The sequence below is a fragment of the Corvus moneduloides genome, chromosome 13 (genome assembly GCF_009650955.1).
Source record: "Corvus moneduloides isolate bCorMon1 chromosome 13, bCorMon1.pri, whole genome shotgun sequence".
Classification (NCBI taxonomy): domain Eukaryota; kingdom Metazoa; phylum Chordata; class Aves; order Passeriformes; family Corvidae; genus Corvus; species Corvus moneduloides.
Genome location: NC_045488.1, coordinates 3,718,147 through 3,743,374, shown reverse-complemented (window position 1 = coordinate 3,743,374; position 25,228 = coordinate 3,718,147). Strand labels below are relative to the sequence as shown.

The window sequence follows — 25,228 nt, the reverse complement described above, 5'->3', positions numbered from 1 at the left end:
AAACAGTTTGCTTATTCCAAAAAAAGAATCTCTAAATGAAGAGCTAGACATTAAGATTCAAGACGTTAAGTCTTTTTAATAGTTCTGAGTGTTTTTTCAGGGTATCAACAAAAATGGCTCATCAGAGAATAACACAAGTTTCAGGCTCCTCCTCAAATCAAGAGTACTGGAGCTTTATGTACTTGGGTAGCAAGCGAGCCACTGACTACAAATCTTCCTCCCTTCTCGGGATTAGAGCTTGTCCTCACTGATGTGTTAATTTGCAGTAATGTCCCTTACATGATTCATCTGCAAGCCTGAAAACGTGTAGCTCCATTTCTCTGGTGATTTAGATGCGAACTGGCTGGCAATGGAATAAAAAGGCTCAAACTGGGAGCAGGAGCCAGCAAGCAGCTGATACTCAGAACCAGGCTGTGACTCAGGTACCGTTCCAGGGGCAGAGCATGGAGGATGGCAATCAGCAGCAGGTGGAACGGGGAAAGACATGAAGGAAATTGTGGGAAAATGGCTGTCAGCCCAGCAGGACCCTTAAGACAACTTCTGTCCACCCAAGAGTTTCCTCGGTGTAATATAAAAAACTTTCAGAGCAAACACAAACAATTATTGCTGCCAGACTACAAATAAAAAGGTGGGACAATAGGTTCCACCAGTTTGTTTCAATGTTAATTTTTTAAGTAATTCAGACCCTGTGTTCCACTGCCTTTTTTTTTTTTTTAATTAATACTTTAAATGCCATGCTCCTTTTCCCCCTGAAAAAACAGAAGCCAAGACAGACTATTTCTATTTGTGGAAGACAAGGCTTAAATGAGAATATTTATTTTCTCAATTTTGGTCTTCACTTTATAGCAGGTCGCTTTTTCTAGCAAACCCAAAGAAATAGTGATTAAATGAACTGTAGCAGCTGCAGCCTGTGTGTTACAACTTGCACATCTAGTTGAAAACAGACTGACTGGTTTCTACCTTACCTTGCATAGCCAAACACTCACAAGTCTGATAGTGCATATTTTCATTAATATTTGTTTAGAAATAGATTTCTTTGCCAAGACTGAGCTACTTAGAGACATATATCTAATTCCAGAATCAGGCTATCCTTGTTGGGAGTTTAAACTGGTAAACACCATAAAATTTAGAAGCAGCAAGGTCAACTAGAAAGCTAACTGGTCAAGCAAACATTTTCTCACTTGAAAGATAAACTTATTTTCTTTTTTCTTTCCTTTGTTTTACCCACACCCCCAAGAGAACTCTCTTTCAGCCAGCCAATCAAAGTGGAAATGTACTTCAAACACATTCAACTCAACCAAGTTTTCACTGCTGTCCTTCTTGGTGGTCCGTCATATGGAATGGTTTTAATACTTGGAAGCAATACCTTAAGTGTCAGAAAACAAGAACGTTTTATTTCTGCAAGAAACCTTTCCAGTACTACTAGTATTTTGGAAAAGAAAAAAAATTCCTTGTAGTAGATTAAAAGGTGAAAAGCCAAAAGAAATCAGAAAGAAAACTAGGAAACTATTCCATATGGCAAGGTTCAACATGTATCTCAAAGTTGGAGAAAGGGCTATTACTTGTATATTTATTTCACAATTTCATTTATTTTCATATATTTATTCTGTTATTTATTTTTTTTCATGAATGGTAGGAGAGGGGCATACTTTTTTTCAATCTCAAATTTCTAACAGGAGTTGAAGTCTTTGGCTATGCATCAAAATCTATTTGGTACCAAGTTTTAAATTGCATTGACTCAGTAGAATTCCAGAAATGCAGGATGCAACGCGCTGACACAAGACATCACTTGGTGAACAACACAGGAGCCTTTAGAAAACGTTCAGTTTAAACATTTCTACATTTCTGTCCTTTGGGATCCCTCAAAAATATTTGCTTTGAATCACTGCTTTTCCCTGAAGATACAGCAATAAATGTGTCAAAACTATAATGTCCCACTCTATGCAGATGTCACCCCAGTGAATCAGGCTGGCAGTATTTAATCAGATCTTAAAAGGTATTTTCCTCTCTAGTCATAGAAGCAGTAAAAAAAGATACTCACTGAATTTTCGAAGTATCTAGCCAAAGAATTTCAGCTGCATGTAATTCTTAAAAACACATACAGCAACAAAATATGCAAAGAGGTTAGTGCAGTCCTGTACAAAAATGAGAGCACAGTCCTGCCAGATTAAACCAGAACAAAATGTACTATCTTGCATGTACAACATGAATCCATATGTAATTCTGCTGGGCTAGAGCAGAGTACAGTGTGTTCCTATTAATATTTACTCATCTTTCATCTCAAGCTGTAAGCTTGTCATTTCAGATAGCAAATACTTTTGAATATTTAAGTAACAGCTAGTTCTATTTTACTGAGATTACTTACTAACAAAGGAATGAATGATTCTGATTAAACTGGCTCCCTGCTTGAAAAATATCACACACAACAGCCAAAGAAAACCCCTTTGAAACATTCCTGTGTTTGGAGGATGTAAGGAAACTAATCTTGGATCATGACGATGATGATGCTGCTATATAAAAATATTATCCATCTATCCCTGGAAATTTTACTGGCCTGGATAGAAGGAACAGTGCAAGGGGGGAAAGGGCACACTTGGGAAGACAGGGGTAGGTGGTTTTCCTGCAAGTGTCTCAACATTGGTTAGCCAAAAGAATAGAGGTTGTGAGCCGCCCTCTTCTGCACCTCCATACCACAGCCTCAGGAACCTCTCACCCCTTTATCTATTCTGTTCCCTGCCATGGACACAGAAGGAGGAATGATCTCCAGAGCAGACCAGATCAGACTGATCTCTTGTTTTGCTGGAGTCAAGTGCACAGAGTTATTTCACTTTTCCAATTTTCCAGTGTAATTTGGGATGTACCAGAACACCAAGACTTTGTAGGATTGCCCACAGGACAGTTCTGGAGATCAGGGGAAAGGAAGAAATGTATTTCGCACAGGCCAGCAGCCCTTCACAGTAGGACAAGATAGAAAGTGAATTGCTACAACTAAGTTAAGGAATTAAGGTGTGTGAGAAGATGCTGCTGCGTTCTTTATTCATGTGGCAACCTTCCTGTACTGGTTCCATTTCTGTGATGGATAGGTTAAAATGGACTTTCAATGGGCATAGATTCCTCTCTTTTTATTCACCTGTGCATTCTTATCACATTTATCATGTATCAAACCTATCCATCCCAGTTTGAAAAAATTCAAGAAATTATCCAATGAAGGATTTTCACCCTCTGGTTTTAAGACTTCCATCCATTCATACCAGTAAACATCAAAAGAAAGAGTTGAATGAAACACAGAAAACAAGAAAAATATCTAGTTTTCTGACCCAGTTTGACCACAATACAATTGAGTTTTGTATTAACATTTCAGCAAAAGTATAATTATAACTGTACGTTATACAAACTTATGATCAATTTCCTAGAAAATCAAGGAAAATCTTTCTATTCATGAAAGAAATCCTGGTTTATTTGCAGGAAGGTAAAGCTAGAGATACAGATCAGCTCCCATCTGCATTCAATGTATTCATAACTTTTAATAAATAATGCTTACGGACTGAATTTCCTTTCACAAGAAACTACTGCTAATACAGTTGCTTTTACTTTCAACATTTTGATGTTTCAGCACCACTTTCAGTTCCAGGAATTCAAACTTAATTTCATACTGCTAAGTGCCTGGGAAGAGCAGGCTTCAAAACTAAATCACATTTATGAAAGAAGAGAAGCTGGCCATATCCTAGATCCAATTCAGATCTCAATGGAATTAATGGAAAACTTTCCATCAAATGGAATTCTTTCCATCAAATGGAATTGAGCTTGGAACCAGCTTCTGTATAGAGCTATGCTGGTATTTGAGGGTTTTTCGAGGGGATTCATTTTGTTTGTTTTTTAATCAGCTATATTATTCACATAATCCAAACAGTCTAGTCAAAGACTCAGACTAAGCCTCTGTTATATTTGATTTATCATCTTCTCTAAAATGTGCTCCATTAAATGGAAACTATTTTGATCAAAGTGTACAACCTTTACAGTGTTTTTCAACTACTGTCATTAAATGCAGCCTGAGTTGCAGCTGCATTTTACTGTCCTATAAGTTATTGCTTTCCCAGGTGTTTGGTCCAAGGAAGGTCTTATCCAAGTACCTTTTGTGTTGATAATCAAGACCCTCTAGGGAAGCAAAAGTATGAATTATTGTAAACATTTAAACTAAATTCAAGCAGTTCACAATGGCTCAGCATGCTTTCTATTGTATCTTTTCTGCTTCCTTTTGTCTGTCTAAAAAGATTGTCAGTTTAAAGCTTAAATAACCTCACCTCAGTTCTCTCTTTTGGGGTAGTGATGAGTAAATTATTTTCTTCAAGTAGTTCCTGCGAGGAGACCATCTTTCAAAATACAGCTACCCCTCACAGACAGATCCATACCTTGTGATGCAGGGAAATTTTGGCTCTTCTCTCACTTCTTCAGGGACTTTTTCCTAACAAATTCCCTCCTCTTACATTAAGAAACGTACTGTAAGTGTCTATGAATGTAATTCAGACAGTTTTGATGTGAAATTCAACTGACTCCTGGAACACATTGTGTTATGAGTAAATTTCCACAGCACGCCACACATTTCCTAGGTTTACTTCAGATCTTTTGCCAAGATTAACAGCATTTCTTTCATGTTGCTTTCTTTACATTTATATCTATATTCCATGTTTAACAATGTTTCTATGGGTCTGGAGAAAGCATTAAAGATTTTTACCTTTAAAAAAAAAAATTGTTTCTTTCTAAATACTGCTCCATCCATTACTACACTTCCCATTTGTTTCTTTATTATTCACCCAACCTTCCCTTACAAAAACTTCATTAACTAATACAACGTGCTGGAAAATGCAAGGTCTGCCTAACACTGATTTTTCCATTAAATAAAGCAAATTAGGGTTAAGTCAAACAATTCACAGAAAGGACAATCACTTCTAATTCTACGCATTTTGCAGATGTAACTATAAACATCTATTGACACATCACTAAAATATTGCTGCTTTTGTCTCCATTACATCCTATTAGTATCTTCCAAAAGTGGTTTTACTTATTATTTATGCAACTAAGTGCCTTAATTTTGATTTTGCATAGCTTGTTATCATTCAGCTTGCTATAAATTTGATGTGCCTTCAAAAGATAACACATGCTCTGTGTCTTTAATCTGTTTCACAGCGATCTGTATCTCAGGGTTACACGAATGTGACAATCTCTGTAATTTTCACACAGGGCACACTGACCTGGTCATCATAACGGTACGTGAGGAACTGTTCCCCCGTGGTGTCCTCAAGAAAACTCCCCTGTGGAGAAAGTGCAAACTCAGGCAAGAAGTATGCACCTTGGGATTGCTCTGCTCTTGTCTGTAAGAAATTCAGAAAGGTCACGTTACACCTCCTACATACACAAGTAATTTTTTTTTTAAAACTATGCATATAACTACAAAATCTAGACATGAACTTCTGGGGAAAAAAAAAGAAAAGCGTTGTGCTTTCAGGCACGGTATTTCTGGGTGGATGTTTTGCTTTGATGAAGACATGCTAAATGCCTACAGGGGTTCAAACCAAAACAAGATACCCCAATAGCAGAATAATCTACTAAACCGAAGGAGACCATCTCTGTCTTATCAACCATCAGTGCTCAAAGACATCCTTTGTCCTCAAACACAGAGAAGCGGCTACTGCAGGTAACAGGCTTTTGGGTAAACATAATACATATATTTTTACAGGAAGAAACAAAGATAGAATCACAGAATAACACAGCTTATAAGATATCTTGAGGGCTCATGTAGTCCAACAGGGTTACCTATGAAGCCATGACATTATGAATTACCTTCCTATCTTGCAGGAAGATACTACTGCAAAGAAGAAATAGGAAGGGAGTGGGAATGACTGGAGTGAACACAGAGCTCCATATTAGTTCAGGATGCTATTCAGAATGGGGGAAGAGCACTTGAGAACACGCTGGGAAAGAAAAGGGCTCATTTCAAGCTGCAGGGGAACTAATTCTGTGAGAATCATAGTTGGTACCTCCAGCTGGGCTGTCTGACACCTGGGTCCTGATTAGAGAAACAGCTTTTCCTCAGAGGATCAGTGCCTGGTCAGCAATCACAACACACCTGAAATTTGCTCAACACACCAAGCACACGCTGGGCCAACACCATCTCACTGCACTGTAGGTCTCAAGCAACCTCAGATACGTAGCAAATGTTCTGCACAGACTTTTCTGCCCTTATTCCTCCTGCATTCCACACTGCCCTGAGAAGCCAACTGGTTTGCATACTAGAGAAAATAAGCAATCACCTTTTGAATGCAGAATATTTAGTCCAGCTGTGGTACTGAGGACAGGGCAAAGAGATGAACATTACCTTCCAAAAGGTTGAAATCTTTCAGGGAAGATAAAAAGGCCTGAAATGTACACATTGCTGCTGGATGTTTAATAATGAATAAACTTAATAAATAGGGGTGTAATTAAACTGGATATTTTGACATTTACACAGCAATTTTATATGAAAGCTGGCAGTTGCCATCGCCCAGTTTCTAGACTCTTGGCTAGAACTGTACCACATATAGGTGCCAGCTAACTAGAGTTTTCAAAAGTAATCAACATAATTTAACCAGCTTGTGGTGGAAAAGGAAGGTAAGACCTACTGCACTTTCTCTCTTGCAGTAAGTTCACTCTCTGAAGCTCACAATTTATCTCATAAAAAGCAGATGGCATGTCATTTGCAGGAGGGTCTGGAGAGGCTTACGGTCTTTCGCTTACTCTGTTGTGAGCTGTCAGTTTCTCAGACTGCAAACCCCATCAGTCGTGACAGCATCAGATTAACATACTTGGTTTAAATCAAGGAGTCTTCATATAAACTAGAAATAGCTTGCAAAGGACATGTCTAGACTAGGGTAAAGGTCATATTTCAGCATGCAAGACTGAACAGGATTGTAAAGAGGATTTTTTCATCAGGCCTACAGAAGAGTAATTCCCATTCTCACCGTGTTATCGTGACATTTCTAAAGCTTATTGCAGCAGAGCTCTCGCTGTTACACTTCAGCCAACTGATTTTATTTATGCATAATTAAGTAACAAAATGTGGAGAACAAATCTACATTTTACAACAGTTTCCCCATAAGGCCACCAAAAGAGGGCCACAGTTATGCTTCCCTCTGAATCCGAGCTGGCTGCAGCTGATGCAAGCCTTGACATGTGAAGCATAACCCAGACATGAAACGGGCTGACATAATCTGGCATCCTTCCCCACTGGTTTCAATGGGCTATCGATAGATCCTGTGTGAGGGAATATGGCAGTGATGTAATCCTATGATTTCAGCACAGGACTAATGGCTAAGAGATATGCATTCGAAATCTCAGGTGGCCTGGGTTCAAGTACTTATCATTTCTACCTCGATTTCACCAGGTGTAAAACAATTACAGCACCTACTGACCTATATTAGTGGTGTATTGCTAAGTTTATTTTGTAGTTGTAGAATACTTTGGAAAAGAACACTGTTAAGTGCTAGTGATTTGTAACAATATTTTTGGAAGAGCTGCCTAATTTACAGGCAGAAGAGAATCAAAATTACCCCACCATACTTCTTAGCTAATTGTATATATCACATTGTTGCCTAATTTCTCACAAACAAATTTTTCAGTAGGATATGTAGCAATAAACTTGCTTTTATTTCTCATCTTTGTAAGTTAAACATTTTAAATATAAAGTCTTTGGACATTAATCAGTATCATGCTTTGAATATAAAACATGCCAATATTTGAAGCTGAAATACCAATTTGATAAACACAACAAGAAAAATTAGGGGCTTCTAACACACATTCCATTTTGTTGTTAAAAGCTAATGAGCAGCTAGGCACTCGAGAAGCAGAGAAATGCTTGCTAGATTCAAGCAAGCAACATCTGGCTTCCAAGCATGGAAAAATTCAGTGTAAAAGGCAGATATTTTATAAGGTTACACAGGAGGTTACAATGGAAACTGATCTGGCAGCTGCAGCAATAGGTACTGCTACCTGTCTAGTATAATTCAAGTAAGGAAGAATGCAGCAAAGCAATTAATTAAAAAAAAAAAAATTAAAAAAAAAAAACAAAAAAAAACAACGCCACTAAGAACATGCTATGAGCTGTCATGGCAACCAATGTTGAAACCAAGGAATTACATCTGATAAACAACTCAAACTGAGAATTTTTTAAAAATCAAATCTTCAAATGTTCAAAGAACTCTTTTGTATTCACTCACCAAAGTAGCAGAAAAACATTTTTACCCTCTAGATCCAGATACCTTCAAGTAAGCTGCATGTTCCCAATGCACTTTCATTCATACATTGTACTGAACACGAAATAAAATGTTTCTACTTAGTCCATTTTATTCCCCACTGAGGAATCTACCAATGCTTCTTATGAGGCTTTTTATATTTCTATGGGCACTTTGGCTTAAACATAATTCAAATTTCAACAGTCTGTGGGCTTACAGTATATTTGAGATCATCTTTGAATGACTTAGCTAATCTGATATAAATTCATGTTTTAAAGCAAAGACTGTAAGTGCAAGTTTCAGAAAACAATTACCTTTCATGCTAGTGTTTTCAGTCTGTTTAATGGCCAGTTTAATCTCAATAGCTTTAAATTAAATGTTTCAAGTTACAAGTACACTTAAGATTTAGAAAAGGCATTTTAAACCAGCTTTTATGATCTTAAGCATATGAAGACAGTAGAAAGTGATAACGTACCCAAAGCAGATATAATACTAATCACATAAAATTCATTGAAATGAATATATCCTGTAACAAGAAAGTATATATTACCTACTGACAAAAATGAAAATACAAAAATTGGAAACAGATCAGTGCTTGAAAATCTTTCTAGCTGATCAGGACATGTAACTTATTAGTCAGAAACTGAAAAAAACAAAGTCTTCCGTGCTACATCTTTCTGCCTATGCGATCAAGGAGAACTATCAGCATAAGTGGGAAGTGGGAAATGGCACTGGTTTTATTCAAGCCTTGTGCTGGAGGCACAGCTTTGATCTCAGGCTGTGATTGCTTCCTCACTCACCACTCCCCACCTGAGTGCTGAAAGACCACATTACTCTTCCACTTTCAACTGCAGAAGACACAAAGTATTGCCTGTATCCAAGCCTCTGGTTTTTAGATCTCCTTCCACCAAGAGCTGCATCTTGTTTTTACTGCTGCCCAGTTTCATTTCTCCATATAACACTGACTAGAAGCATCTGCCTGAGTTGTTGGATTTGAGGATTTTATTTTATTATTGAGAGTAAGAGGGATGGTCAGTGAGTGCTTCCCAGCCAATACTGCCATTAGCAAGTAGCACAGCTGAGAAGGACTGAATGCCCACACACAGCTGAGCATCTCCCAGTGACTGAGCACAGTAGGTGCTGCTGGGGCACAACTTCTGATTGCATTTGACCCAAAAGGAATCCCAGGGACATACTCTGAAACCACCACACAATGCAAAGTACTTTAACTGCTCTTTTTTTTCCTTGATGCCCAGGATTCATGTTAACTATTGCCATCCAGCTCACCCACAATTACCAAATCAGGGCAATCACTAAACTGTAGAGTTTTCCTATTACTAAAAAATTATAAATATTAATCATTGGTCATTCCTTCCAAGTTAGAGAGAAACAATTTCATCCAAGGACTTAAACTGCTATTGTAATTTCAGATAAATTTAAAATCTCGTTTAGTCTACAGTTCCTGGAGGTAATTTGATACTAAGGCCAAGACAAAGCTCAACCAAACCTCATTATAGCATGCTACTATTCTACTTAATCATAGCCACCAGGAGACTTGAAAGTAATTGTTCCATATTTATATATAGACAGCAACAGCTTTAGAAAGAGAGATTTCTACTAAATCTGAGCTGTGAAGGTCAAGAAGGCGAGAAAACAGAGATTTAATATCTCAAAGAAATGACTTGAACATAATTAGAAGTAAAACATTACTATTTCAGGTACAGAGGACTTTTTAATTTTAGAGTTTCTTTGCACCAACCGGCACATGCAGAGAAAAGTAAGAACTCTGCTGTTATGTACACTTGAGACACATAAACATTACCTAGACTTAAATCAGTCATTCCCTAACTAAGCCTGTGTCCCTGCGAAACTTGGGAGCATAATGAGAGCAAACTGGAGTAATGCAGATGAAAGCTTCAAAATGATTTATTTAAAACGCTGAAAATGACAAATACCATGTTCTTCCTGAACCTGCCTCAATATCTTCCTTTTAAAAAGAAACACAGACAAAAGATAAAAAGGTCCAATCAACTAAAGCTTTACAGTTATGCACAACTGCACTACCCTGCCCTAAGTAAATTCTATAAAGACAAATCAGCAAAGGCAGTTTGCTTTCCATTGTTTTGTGGCTCTTTTATTAGTTCTTGTTGGAAGCAGAAAATCGGCAGCGTTCATTTCCGAAATTGTTATTTTAAGGGAAAAAAGACGGGAAAACCAAGAAGAGAAAAACTATCTGCATTCTTAATGACTTGTAAATACATGTTTGCCAGATTAACATGCACAGCAAGTCCAATCATATACCAAAATGTGTGTATTCCCATTTAATTCAAGTTAAATATCTGTCTCCTAAGCTGCTGCAGCATTTGATTTACGCCCCAGGGAAGTAATACAGCAGCTAAGTAGCAGTTTAGTTTAATGGATTTTCAAGGACTGCAACACAAAAATATTAGATAGAGCACAGCACTCCAGCTTCATCACAACATGAGAAAGTGTATTTGCAGATAAACAATGTCACATCAACAGTTCAGAACTTCAGATGTCTCCAGAGCAAGCAATCGTGATGAAGAAATATCTAGTAAGAGTCAGATTAGCTTTTGTCATGGCCAAGATCTACAAAAACAGCTTCCTAATGCTAGACACTCTGAAACATTTAAAGACCCTGCTAGTGAACCGAGTTTCCACAGAAGCTGCCAGCAGCTTAGCATTTCTGCAGACTAGGCCAATTATTTAATTATTAATATTAAACTAAGAGGCCAGCATTCCAAATCAGAATTAAAATATAAATGTCATTTCTCCTAGAAAAATGAAAGAAGACTTGGCTGAACTGAAGTCAAGCACTTCTTCATAGAATAACTCTGAAAAGAACTTGGCTGTCACATTTTATCAGGGAAGTCACAGCTGAGACAATCTGAAAGACTGAGTCAAAAGCTGTGCCGGGGACAGAATTAGTGGGAGACTCAAGGATTGTTCTTCCATGTTGCATGCTCTGTATTAGTTAAAAGCAGACTTAAGACATGTCTGATTTAAGCCCAGATCTAATGATTTTTTCCTCTCATCTCTCATTCTAGGCCTGTTTGAACATGAAGAAACAAAATAAGCTTGGAAAAATGTGCCTCTGCATTGAAGGTACATACAAAGATAAGCAAAAGACAATTCTTAAACATTTTGGAGAAGCCACCTTTTTCCAGAACAGGAAAATGCTGCCAGCAAGCAACTTAGAAACTGATAGTTCAGCTATTGTTTCAAATGTCTATCACTGAAAACTGAATCTAAGCTGTAACTATAATCATATTCACAGCTGCTAGAAAGCAACTGCCTACATCATCTCTGCTGCTCAAACCATCCTGTGCCCATTCAAGCACTAGGAGTCATTCCAGTGACTGGAATGTGCTTAAGATCACGTCACCAGAACAAAAGTGCTCAGCCTAAACCTTTCTTCAGGCTGTTGGTTTGTACAACTTTAAGCCAACACTGAAACAAAAAATAATGGAGATCATTTCGTTTTTAATTCAGATCCTATTTTTCAGTCTTTTCAAAAGGACATTTCTTCCACCATTTTTCTTGATTAAATGTAAATACATTTTCTTTGGCATAGCTTGGGCTGCAGACTGAGATCAACACATTTTGCAATCTTTTTCTGCACCTTCTAAAATTTATACTGGTGATTAAGCTTTTGGATATTTATCAACAGTTACTTATGTTTTCTCTTGCTATTGTCTGGCTAAAAGATTAAACATTTCACTGAAAGGCTGCAGCAGTATTTAGCCAAAACTTCATTTACTTTCAAACCCCAGCTTAATAAAAGAAATATGAACCCTGAAGTTTTCCTTCTTCCAATGAAGCTTCTTCTAAACTCTGTGTTAGGCAGACTCGACCTAAAATTTGCTCTAAAACGAGCAGCACTAGCAGACTGAAGCTTCTCCCAGTGGTATCAGTGGCAAAGCTGCCAGTGCCATCCTTACAGAACCAGGGCCCAAATCCATCTGCAGCAGGATGACATCCCTTGCAATACAACACCTACTGTAAGGTCTGTGAGTAACACTGCTTACTCAATTCTCTCTAGTTTTGTACAAATAAGAGCCAAGGGGAAAAATTCAGCACCCAGACAAGATAACCCCAGAGCAGTTCACTTCCAATTATTGTCAGAAAGTTAGTGACTGTGGATCAGATCCTGTTTTCAAAATAATACAATACCCAATTACTTCCCCAAGTCTTTAGCTTAGCCTTGGGGAATGGGGAAGGGGCTCAGCCATGTTTAGATCCAACATAAAAGCGATTTACAGCATGTAGATAAAACAATCTATTCTGCTGAGGAAAGCTTCTACCTGCCTGTTCCCCAAAGCTTGTGCTTTGGGGGGCATAGGAGTGGTTGGGGGATGTTTTCACTCTTTTTTTAAGATTGAATCCCCTTTATCAACTCTTCTCTGTGAGGAAACAGTAAAAGGAAGGAATAGCTGGAAATGAGACAGAAAATACCTCTGAGAAAATACCTAATTTAAACCTCTTTTTAAAATCTTGTAAGACAGACATAGGTCTAAAAAGATTTTTTTTTTACATCACTTCTTTCACTGTGTGTTCCACTATTCCAGACAAAACCTTCTTTTTATTCCTTACATAGTAACCTAAAAATTGGTAAAATTCTTGTCATAAATAAAGTCCTTTCAGTATTATTGGAGCATATTCTCATGGAATTCTATCTTTTATTCATTGACAGTTTCTAAGGGTTCTCATAATCACCACAGAAAAACAGTACGATACAAGAGTACTATGGGCATCCTTTGCAAAGAAACCAGGATAATCTGCAATACTTTTTTAAAGTTTTGTGTTGCAGTTTAACCTAACAGGCAGCTAAACACCACACAGACATTCCCTCAGCCCCACGGAGAGATGGGGGAGAGAACCAGGAAAAAGGTAAAACTCTTGGCCTGAGATAAAGACAGTTTAATAGGACAAAAAAAAAAAAAAAGGAAAATAAGGAAAACAGTGATGATAAAAGAATGTATAAAACAAGTGATGCCTAGTGGAAATGCTCTGTATTTGCTCACTGACACCCAGCCAGTCCCTGAGCATCAGCCACACACCCCTGGCCAACTTCCCACAGTTTTGTTGTCCAGTGTGATCCCATACAGTATGGGACATCCCTCCCACTGGCCACTTGGAGTCACCTGTCCTGGCTGTGCCCCCTCCCAACTTCTTGTGCACCCCCAGCCTCCTGGACAGTGTAAGATGGAAAGCCTCAGCTTAGTGAAAGCACTGCTCAGCAACAACCAAAACACCATCATTCTCATCCTAAATCCAGAATACAGCACTATACCAGCTACCAGGTGGAAAATTAACTCCATGCAGCAAAATCCAGGACATTTTGTTAGTGTCCTTTATCATGAACACCATGTGGTGAAGGATTTTTTTGCTGTTGTTGTTGAAGTTACAAGCTGCTGACAACTGCACTCCTTTGCAGGAAACAGACAATCCTGCTTGTCTAGGACCACGATTGCAGGTCCAGCTACATACTGGAGGAGACTGGAAGCATAATCATTGAGGAACTGCAGATTTCTTTACAAAAGGCAAGAAAGAGGCAGAGTTTAAGGCTATGTAGGATCACTGTCAGAGGCAGCTGGATTATAAAGCCAAACAAATCAACACGTGCACTGAATGAAGATTCACACTGCTTAAGGAGCAAAGGAAAGAGCAAAATGAAATGAGGAAGGATACAGGGTCATTCCTTTAGTGGCTGGAAGAAGCCTCCACCATGAAGGGCCAAGACACCCCCTAGCTCTGGCAGGCCATGCATTAACATAGACCTTAGGATTACCCAATAACACCACAAAAAATTGATGAATAGAGGCCTTATGAGAAGAAAAAGAAGCTGTAGCAGCCTAATCCTTTCCTGGTGAGATAAACAGCACCCAGTTGGCTTGCAAGACCAACATCACCCTCTTCTAATAAATTACTTCCTTCTCATCCCCTTTCGCAGTATCCAGACTGGATAACTATAATTCTGCTGAAGAAAGGTTACAAGAAAGGTGTGCGTGCTCTCAGGTAACCAAAAGTTGCAGCTAAAAAAAATCCTCCTAAAAACTAACAAAGAAAAAATTCTGGGCAGCTGAGACATGATGGCACCATTTTGTTAACAATTCTGCACAGTACTTGTAAAATGCTTCTTTGCTCTCATCTGGCCACAGTGACATGCCCACGCTGGTGTGACAGCAGGACCCAGGATTTAAGGAAAAACACCCTCCATTCCATATGACCAGCTTCTCTACGTGCAGGTCTAAACAGCCCAAGGAAGGCAACACAGGTGGTAGCAATTTGTATATTTATATTTGAGCAAAATGGGACCCAGGACACTGGGGGGTACCTCAAAAGAGTGTTAGCCACCATCAGATAAACAGGATATGGATGAGGGAAAGTAGGATACAAGACTTCACACAATACTTAGCTCCCACACAATATATTATACAGAACTAAAACATAACAGTTAGTTCTTATAGTCTCCAGTGTTGTAGTACTATTCATCAAGACATATTGTGTGACTCAAAGTTGTCAATATCCTCATTTACAATGGCTGCTCTCAGGAGAGTCTGGGACTTCTGACTCATATTTTCCCAATTCTTTTTAATTTAAATTATAACCTTAATGTTATTAATGTTATGTTATGTTAGTATGATTATTTATATTTAATTTCCTTTTGAGTTTTTTCTTTAATAGTGATATAATTTGAACTGACACAGTAACATGCTTTTCATATACTTCAGTTGAAATTTTGCCTAAGGGCAGTGAAATTCTCATCCATAAGCTGCGTGAAGAAAAAAACTCTGGCACTCAGAAGCCAAACACCTGCTAGAACTAGTGGCAGATCCAGATTTTTAAGAGAATTCCTGTTGCATAATGAAAACACAAAGAAGGGAAATGTGTGGGGTGATGGAATGGTATTAAAACCACGGCACTTAGGGGAAAAAAAAGAATCCTAAACCACTATACACTTCAGAGCTAAATGCTGGAGATCTTGATATTAAAGTTGTTCAGGAGTGCAATTAAAACCAAAGATTTTGTCACGTGAGGAAACCTGAACAGTGACTCTATCATATATGGCAGGGCACTGTCATGCCTTTCATTGCTGATAACAGGGAGTTTTCTCCCTGCCCTCAACCTCTGTACATCTGCTTCTGGTTCAGGTGGCAGGGAAAAATTGGCAAAGAGTCAGCCCCCAAAAAGGCTGCCCTAGCACTAGTAATTTTTCTTCATTGCACACTGTTTATACAATACTGTCATCAGCAACAGTGTGGTGTTTATCATAAACTAAACAGGTAGAAGAAATGGATGGAATTGCTCTGCTACTGTAAATGACTACAAATTCTCCTAATAGAAATTGACCTGGAAAGAGGCGAAGTCTCAGCCACCAAGAACTCAAATAATATTTCTCAGCAGGAAAATACATCTTTGGCACAACTCTTTTGAATATAAAATAGCCCAAACTCAAGTAGGAGAACCCAAAGGGCATGCAACTAAGCAACTTGGACAGATCAGGAAGATAGAAAGCTTCTGATAATCAGTATCTACCATCAGAAAGATTCTCAATGACCAAATAGGCCTGTAAGGACCACAGGAGAGCTTAGGCTAACACTGCTCTTCAGCCACCTTTCTCAGCTGAGCACTGAGAGTGCCTGCTACCATCTTGTCAACATTTCTCTAAAGAGGGGCTGGGGAGGGGGGGTGTATCCCCAAATTCTACTTACAGAAGACAGACCACCCTGAATAAGAGTGTAAATAGTCAAAATAGTTCTCCTCCCTGTTACCTCTAGGTGACAAAACCTCTCTCACCTGGAAGAAACCAGACTGTAGAGAAATGCCCCAGCCAGATGTTCACTCCCAGCTCACTCAGGATTTCCAACAGCTCAGCACACGAATGCATTTAACACATGGTGAGGAAAACGTGATTTTTCCACTGTTAGTTTTCCACTACTTCTGATAATTTTAGTGATATTAACCCAGTTCTTTGTCTACTCTTCTTTCTCCACTGCAGTAAGTACCTTTGCAGGGTTTATGGACTGAGCAGTCTTACACATTGAGTTGGTCAGGCACATTTTCACAATAAGGAAGCAGTTAAATGGTCACGGTTCTGCTGTAGGAATGTTGGTTTAAGGTTATTAATAAGGCACACGAGGTGAATGCCTTTCAGCCAAGCGCCCTCCACGTGTGCACACCTGTTTCAGCACGACTTTAAAGAGAAATTCCCGAAAGAAACTGTTCGTGGCACGCAGCCTCTAAGTCTCAAAAGCATTTCTGCAAATATTCTAGAGGTTTAAAGCTTTTTGTGCTTTACTGGTGTCAGGAATTCTGATACACCAACAATGAGGCAAAGCATGCAACTTCACAGTAAGCCATTTTTCCCTAAGAAATTACTTTTGTTTTATCATTCATCTGCCACTTTGAGATTATTGACAGTAACTTCCAGTACCATCATTCCCACCTGAGGTGCTGCTGCTGAAATGGTTTCCCAGACTGAGGTCCACTGTTCAAACACCACGACTCGCTCTCCAAGCACTCTAATTCAGCTACCTTTAAACCTCAGCTTAACTATTCCCTCAATCCAGTGATGCCAGTCTTGATATTTATCATCCATCCATTTTTCAGTTTCCTCTCACTTTCTGCAGGGGAGAAAGGGTGGTTGTTCAAGTGTATTTCATCGTTCTCTCTTGCCAGTGAAAGCATCTCAAGCAGGGCAAAATTTTAACTGTGCATTGCACTGAGCCAGACACACTATCCAGCATTAAAAATTAAACACTAACTAAACAAAGGTTCAATAACTGAACAAAAAGCAAATAGTGCAACTGTGTAAGAGGACATACCATTAATCTGAAGATTGTTCCCTTCCTGGTCACAACTCATTTGCCAGCATTAACTGACAGCATTTCACATGTACACTCACTAATAAGCCACTACTTAGATTACTCTGCTTTAGCAGCAAACCCCAGAGCAATTAAAAGCTCACATGACAGGCACTGCAGGCATCTGTTCACTGACAACTGTTAAGACTAATGGTCATTAGTTTAATGACTCATTTTTGTTCTTCTATACAATGTGTACAGTAATGTTGGAGGACTGATATGGTGAAGGAGAAAGGGCTCTTACTGAGGTGAGAAAAGATAAACACAGGCCCTGCTGCTGGAAAGAATGAAATAAATCCTCTGAATGAACCAGAATTGCTGAAATGTTAAAAGACACAGCTGAGCCAGTCAGACATAAAATGAAAATAGAAACTGCTAATTCAGAACAGGGTGCCTGCTCTAATCAGGATAGTTTCAATACTACAACTTGGTCACCCATCTTCCACGTCCAGCAAAGAAATTTCATTAAGCAACTTTAAAATTATCCAGGTGATTACAGAACAGCATTCAATGAACAAAAAAAAGGATAAAAAATGGACAGCACTTAGGAACATCTGTAATTCAAAGGCAAGACATTGTCTAGAGTTTTGGAATTTAAAAATGTATGATGCCCTATTAAAGGCTCTGCATTTTCTTTAAATATTTTAAACACCAGGTATCTTTCTTGCGACTGATCTCATTACATAGCATTTTTAGTCTTCTAATGGTCATGATTTCAAATGCAGCAAGTAGCAAGTATAAGTGAGTGAAACAGTTATCACAGAAGGAACACAGAAAGATGGGCCACGTGGTTGTATTCCTACTCACTCATCTTGTATTCTCATCCGAGCAGCTGAGTGAATTGCTTCACTCTGTGTGCGCTGCTCTGGGAACTTGGCCCCCACATCCACAATCCATGATTTGCCAATTCATACCACCTGCATTCTGAGGGAACGGAAGACCTTCCTGTGGAGGAATATCTTCCCATCCTGTGTGGGTGTACAGAAGCAGATGTGTACGTACAATGGATAGTTCCCAGGACAGACAAGCTGAGACATGTCATAAGTCATGCACTGCTTTCCAATTGTGATTATCTTTCTACAGGAAATTTAACAGAATAATTTTACTCCACAATATCACGCTGGATTTACGATGGCATAGCAGATGGATAGTAGGATAAATGGTCTTGTCTCCTTCTCTTTAGCAGCAGTTTGAAGAAGCTGACTAGAGGAGGTGATAACTTTTCAGCAGGTACCAAGTTCCTGGCATTTCATTGAATCCACCAGCAGCTGAAACTTAGAGATCCACAGCTGAACACAAAGCAGAGACTGTAGTTAAGCTACTGAAAAACCCTCCTGCTTTGACCAGTAAAGGCTGTGGAGGAACTGACTTATTGTTACTGCTGGTACAATCAAATCTCTTCACACATCTGCCTTGCATGCAAAATGAGCCACCAGCTCTAAGTGCCATGGACATCCTTTAGAAGGCGAGTCCTTCGGCCTCTCCTGCTCCAGCCAAGTGGAAAACACCACTATTTTTCTCAGAAGTAGGATGACTACTAAGGAAAAGCTTTTCGAAGGCAGTTTTTATATACTGAATTCTAAAAGAGTACACATAATCTTGTTCCTTTCCCTTTGACCCTGCCTTTGAAAAACTGTCATGCTTCTTGTAGGACATGGGATACTCTGCTCACTACTTCTAAAGCCAGCAAGGGGAAGGGGGAATGTGGAGTCCCCAGTACATGCCTCATGTCTAACCAGTGGTGCAAGATCATCCGCTCTTATATCTAGCAGCTGCTCTTTTACCACTACCATTTGCACTTAAGGTTAAACAGAATTCTCGACAGCACAGTTTAATTTTGAAGATTTACAGAGGGGCACTATTCCTACAGAATATTTTTCAACTATTCCTGAGCACTTTTGGAAGGATCTGTGGCAATAACCTCCCCTGAATTTTCTTATCCGCAGTCAGCTCTTAGTTTGCCAGTACAAGCTAATGTGAGCTCGGAGGCCAACCCTAACAGCTCAGTATCTAAAGCTTTAGCATGGTTCCAGATTCTCATATGTTTGTCTTTAGCATTCTAAGACTTTTCAAAATACAGACAGAATCCAAGAACAATGGACTGTGCAAAGGGAGGGAAATAAATTCATCTGCCCTTTTATTTAATTGCAGAAGATTCCTTTTGCCCTATACATCCATGACATCTCAGCCTAAAGACAACCATGACACCAGAAACTACTGAAACTGGAACCTTCGCTGGTGAACTTGCAGTGGTGTGAAATACTGTGATCTTACTGATTCAGTTGATCTATTCTTATCCTGCATAATTATACATTTCTTCACATCCTCTGCTGCTTTGCAAGCTGCAAACAATAAGAGTCTCACTGTTAAGCCATGCTGGAGTTATCTGTGGCAGTATTCCTCTTTTCATTTGCATTTTTTACAGGCCTGGTTTCCTCTGCACCCTACACAGAGTAAAACGCTATTATAAGAAGCCTAAACAGCATCCATTTTAAATAACAAGATCCAAATTTAATCTTAACCTGTGTATTTCTCTGCAAGATTGGCTGTACTTGGAATTATCAGTCCAGAACATCTCTATTTCATAGCCCAGTCCTTTTGGCCAGGAAAGATGTTCTTTTATCGTGATTATAGTGAAAAAGCCAATTTGCTGGCCTGACTCAGGCTGTAATTATTCTGTGTCTTTATACAACCTTTTTATAGTTCCTGGTGGAAAGGCAGAAGGAAATCCTACACATTGCACAAGGGCTAAAATTTTCTGTCCTCTTGCAGAAAACCATTCAAAAATGACTCAGTGAGACTTATCCCTTCCCTATATGATTTTTCTTTCCTAGAGTTAAGATAATGCATGCAGCAATTTCCCTCATTTTGAGTTATTCCAGCTTTAATAACAAAGGTACTGACTGCAAATTGTCCTATAAAAAAATGCAACCAATTTCCCCCCAAAAAAGCCTGATTACCTACTTATATAAAACCCTCAAAGAAGCAGATACACACTTTAAAAGGAAGTATGGGACAATAATTAAATCTCCCAGTCAAAAGTTCTATGCCAAGAAGATTTAATATGGTCTCTAAATCTCAAAATAGACCAAGACTCTTCATTTCTGCCATTTACAGACACAGAATCATTCCTATTTTTATTACCTAAAAGCCATTAGAATCCAAACCAGTGCCTACTCTAAATCAGTGTCCTCTGTACTACTACTTCCTGGGAGGCTGGGGGTCAAAGACATGTAGGAAAGCAAGAGGCTCCCTCCCAGTTCTTTACAAGGTATAGAAATTATATTTTTTAAAAAAATCTAGTAATGTAACAGGAAACCGTGTGCTCAGCTCCTCAGGTCTACTGTGAGTGGACAAATAGAAAATCAGGGCACCCCACTTAAATAAATAATCCACCTACTGCTACTAATTGTATCTTCATCTTCTCATGTAGATGAAAAACAGACAATTTGTACTATTTTCAGAATAATATTCAAGGAACAGAGGAAGTTATGTACGGCACATTTTAAACAAAGTCAAAATACAGAAACCAAGTTCAACTTCAGATGAGAAAAGTTTTAAAGAAATTAAAGGTAATAGAATAAACCCTTCCCTGTAAATCTCTTCTTATAATTTCCTTTAGTTAAGGATAACAACATATTGGATTTAAGTCCATACATAACATATCAAATGCTTTTTTTTTTTTTACAGAGGATCTATTCATAGCAGCTTGTATCTGCAACACATGCAGCAAATTATACTATTAAACACTTAATCCCAATAAAGTTTAAATTTCATCCCTAACAATAAAGCTTGTACAGTTCTTGCCATCCTTGAAATCAGATTCTAGAAATAAACAAAGTCACAGGTAGGTATCGTGACAATTAATAGTTGAATATTTGAGATATATCTGAAGTACAGCTGTTTATGGGGAAATGTTCTGACGAAATATTAAGAATAATCATTAAATTATTTGCAGTTGGCAAATAAAAAAAATAAAGTAAACATTACCAAGATGTAGGAAAATAACAGCTAGGTGAGAGCCTTGCCATTCAGCTTACATGACTCTGAAAAACACAAGCTCTTATGTGCCCTTCACAGCAGCCAGCACTGATCCCACTGAGAGGCCCCTGCAGCTCCAGAGCCTTGGGGAAGAGCTGAGTACCTCACCCACAAATCCACAGAGGGAAAAATCCCTTCTGCAGCAGAGATCCTCTGGTGCTGCCAGCCCATGGAAACTGCACTGGCTAGGGCAGCCCTCCAGCAAGAGGAATGGACACAGGTGAGCCACACCAGCATCTTAAAAGCTGAATAGAACAAGTATCAAGGAACAGAACTTGACAAGTTTCAACACAAATACCTGCACAGAGTAATGCATTTCTGAAAGCAAGATCTATTAGAATCAAGAATGTCCTGAGAAATCGAGATTTTATTTCTATTCAGGTGCTCCATATATTATTTCTGACCTAAATGATATTAATCATGGAGCTCTGAACAGGATTTTTTTCTAAGCTACTTTATTCCAAGAGTCAATTCCAACACAAAAGAGATCCTGAATCAGGTCCCTATTTTACAAAACCAATCATGCCACTGCAAGCCCCAGGGCAGGTATTCAGCCTAGCAAAATGCATCACCCTTCAACATGAATAATTCCTCATTTTTATCAATCGACCCATATCCTTATTTAGCTGTGAAAAAAGCTCTGATTGTGTCTAATTTGTCAACTAAAAGTAGTGCTGGGGTAAATCACTGTTTTATGCAGCAGCCCTTTAACTCATATGCAGGGCAGGTTCCATCAGGAACCTGCAGCTGTCTAAAACTTAGTTCAGACTAAAACTCAACTAAAGACAATCTCAGTTTGCCTGAGACTTCATTAGTGCAATCACAGATGCTACACATGCAGATATTTCCACACAGCATGCACATAGGAACAAAGTTTAACATTTCAGCAGTGGACTGAGATATTGCACAGCACCACTGAAGAAGAGAGTTACATTTTTCTGGGATTGTTAAATGCTCCTTGTGAGAAAATGGGATAACTTTTCTCTGCAGGCAAAGGCATAGACTGTTTAACAGGTACTAGGTACTTTGGATTTCACTAAAAGACACAGATGTAATTTCTCACAATACAGATGTCTAACTCTTTCAAATCGATCCAAGACACTGAAAAAAAGAATTGGGTCCTTCATCACAAGAACAGGTTAATGGAACTGGGCCTGTCTCCTGTCAGCTGGGGAATCCCATTATTAAAGTCAATAAATTGCTTCAGTAACATGGAATAAATACATGAAGGTGTTCACAGCAGTCTGATTTTGGGAAGAGCTGGGGAAGAACTAACAGGTGCAAGGATGTTGCAGTCAGAAAACTCTTTCTCAGGAGACTGGATAGAGTTGATGACATGGGAAACTTGGGTTGCCAACTTTCTACAGTGTATAACTCTGGGAAAATTAATTGGATTATGAAGGTCGAAGAGAGAAGCCAGCACGTTATTGAAAGATAATCTAATTGAATTTTGCCAGTTTTATCTGAATGATTACTCTCCAGGTGAAGAGCTAGTGCCACTTTTTCTTTGCTGCTAGTCTTTTTTCTTCACTTCTCAGCTCCCTTCCTTCACAGACCCATCGGGAACTAAGAAATCAGATTCATGGAAATTTCCCACAACCAAAGGGTTGGTTTTGTGCAGCCAGCTAAGCTTTCTCCACACTTACTGCAGCTTTTCTTGAGAGAAAAGCCAAACTCAGCATCCTTACTCTCAGAGTAAGGCATTCTCAAACAGAGTAAGACATGTTTAAGCGGTAACAGTGGAACCTGAAGGTTGGCTTTGACTATTCTGATGTACAATAATGTACATTACTGGTTAATGTTTGCATAACTCATTCACATTTTGTGCCAGAGGAATCTTACTCCATGAGTTAAATTTTATTCATAGCTCAAGCCTACATTCAAAATAAGACTGGGCTATTATGGAAGCAAAGACATAAAAATTGAAAACTCCCTTTGAAACACATGCTTTCCAGTAAGTGCAGCTAGCAAAATGCAAAACACGGTCAACATTCCTACACCATGATGTCAATTTTCATATGCACAGACAAAATGCTGCTAACATGTAGAAATCAGCTCTGTCTTCCTCACTGGTGGTGAGCTCGTGTCTCCCTCTCTTCACTCTCAGAACTGTACCATGCAGCAGGAGAGTGCAACCCCTCAAAAGGTTCAGAGACATCTTCTGAATATAATAATTCTGGCAAAAAGCCACATTGATCTTTAAAAAGTGAGTTTCCATGTTCTGTTTCAGTTCTCCTGAAAAACAATGCACGTGCTCTAAGGACCAGTTTTGATGTTTCCCTCTACTGCAGTTCAGAGGAATTCCTGCCAGCAGGGATGGACTGTAACCCCTGATAAAAAGGTCTTCAGTGACACACAAAGTAAAAAAGTGACATGCAAAAAAATGGAATGCACTTCAACTTTTGCAAAGTTTATAAGCAACAGGAAAATTATCTTTATTAAATCTACTTTTTCTTTTTTTTTCCCCAGAGAGACAAATACAGTCATTTTTCAAGAAAACAGCTGCAGGCAACACTTTAAATGCCATCTGTCCTTAGCAGTTCTATGATGAAGAGATGGACTGATTCACACAACACAACAGGAAATATGATAGCCAGCTATTTAGCACTAATTAAATTCAGCCTCAGTTTGCTTCCTATAGGCAGGTATTACTCCAGAAAAACTCCCACTGATGTCTCAGGCAAAGTGCCTGCAGACTTCACTTGGTACTCAAGTGCAGAATGTTGTACTGTTGAAGCAGAAAGCCTGAATTTTACAGAATAAGGTCTCACTTGTGGCACAGCAACCTCATGAAGGATCTTGTGCCTCTGGAGTACAAGAGCTCTCATACTATCACTGATTTAAAGTGAGCTTTTGGCAGACAAGGCATGATGAGATACTCAACAGTACGGCTGAAGAGGACTAGGTCTTTTCTTCAGTGCTCTCAAGGATTGGCCTTAACATTTGAAATAGTGAAAAACAAAGTTTACAATTCCTACATTTCCCCCATTTCTAAATAGTGGCATTTATGTGACACATTACAGATGGCTTACAGAGGTCTAAATTCAGCAAGAAAAATAAGCAATTACAAACACATACATCATTGATGTCTGCTAAGGACATAATTCAAGCAAGTTCAAAAGATCAGAACAAAACCCACATGTTTTGTTATCCCAACTAAGGCCCTTCTCAAGATGGTTATCTACAGGAAGAAATTTTCTCCAAGAAAAGCTTAGTGTTCTGAGAACATCTCTGTTTCCCTTGGAGAAACCATGCAAGTCGGGGGTTTTTAAATTAACATTTTATTATTAATTTTCATTTATGAGTTAAACAAAATTTTCCCTTTCGTTGTCACACTGCATAAGGGAAAAGCTTTAAAAGGTTGAGTGTTAAGAACAGGTGATGCTAACAGGATATTGGAAAGGCCCATGAGACTTACAACATTAAGTAAAGTGTATTTGCCCACTGACCTAATTGCTTACTAATTTTCAAATCTATTCCCACCAGATAACTAACAGCATTTTAAGCCCAACTCCTGGCATTAAAAGTACATTTATAGCTCCCTCCTAGCAGAAGATAAACAGCTGCATGGTAAAACCCCCTACACTGAGATAGCATTCTGGAGATTTTCCTTATAGTTTTAACAAACCCATTGTGTTCCAAATTTAACTGAAAGAGGGAGGAAAAGGAAACGGGAAAAGCATTTGGGTGTGCAGCTTCACACTGAGGGGAAGGCAAGTGCTCTCTCGTGCAGGGAAAATATCTGGAATATTTGTGTTTTACAGAAGGACTAATCACATCATGAAAGTGGAACTTAAGACAAGCCATATTTAGTAAAACATCAGAAGCTGTTTCTCTGTTTATCTTCCTCAAGGAAATACTAGTGTTTGTTTAAAAACAAGCAGCTATTCCAGCAATTAAGCCTGAATTTCCTTGCATACTTTAAAAATCATTCTAAAATTCTAGCATTTGAAAATATACCAGAAGCATCCTAAAAGTTTTTTCATGAAAAAAATTAATAACAATATAAAAATAAAAAAATATTTCAGGCAGACA

At 38.6% G+C, this 25,228-nt stretch overlaps 1 protein-coding gene across 6 annotated transcripts in view; it reads right to left on the bottom strand.

Annotated features, from left to right (window-relative positions):
- Positions 1-25,228, bottom strand: part of ADAMTSL3 (ADAMTS like 3) — a 179,650-nt gene that overhangs the window by 138,540 nt on the left and 15,882 nt on the right. For 5 of the 6 annotated variants that reach the window (XM_032122889.1, XM_032122884.1, XM_032122888.1 and 2 more), the window contains exon 3: positions 5,250-5,369. The exons of the other annotated variant lie outside the window; for it this stretch is intronic. In XM_032122889.1, coding sequence (XP_031978780.1) covers positions 5,250-5,369 — 120 coding nt within the window. The remainder of the gene's footprint in view (positions 1-5,249; positions 5,370-25,228) is intronic. 6 annotated transcript variants of the gene reach the window in all.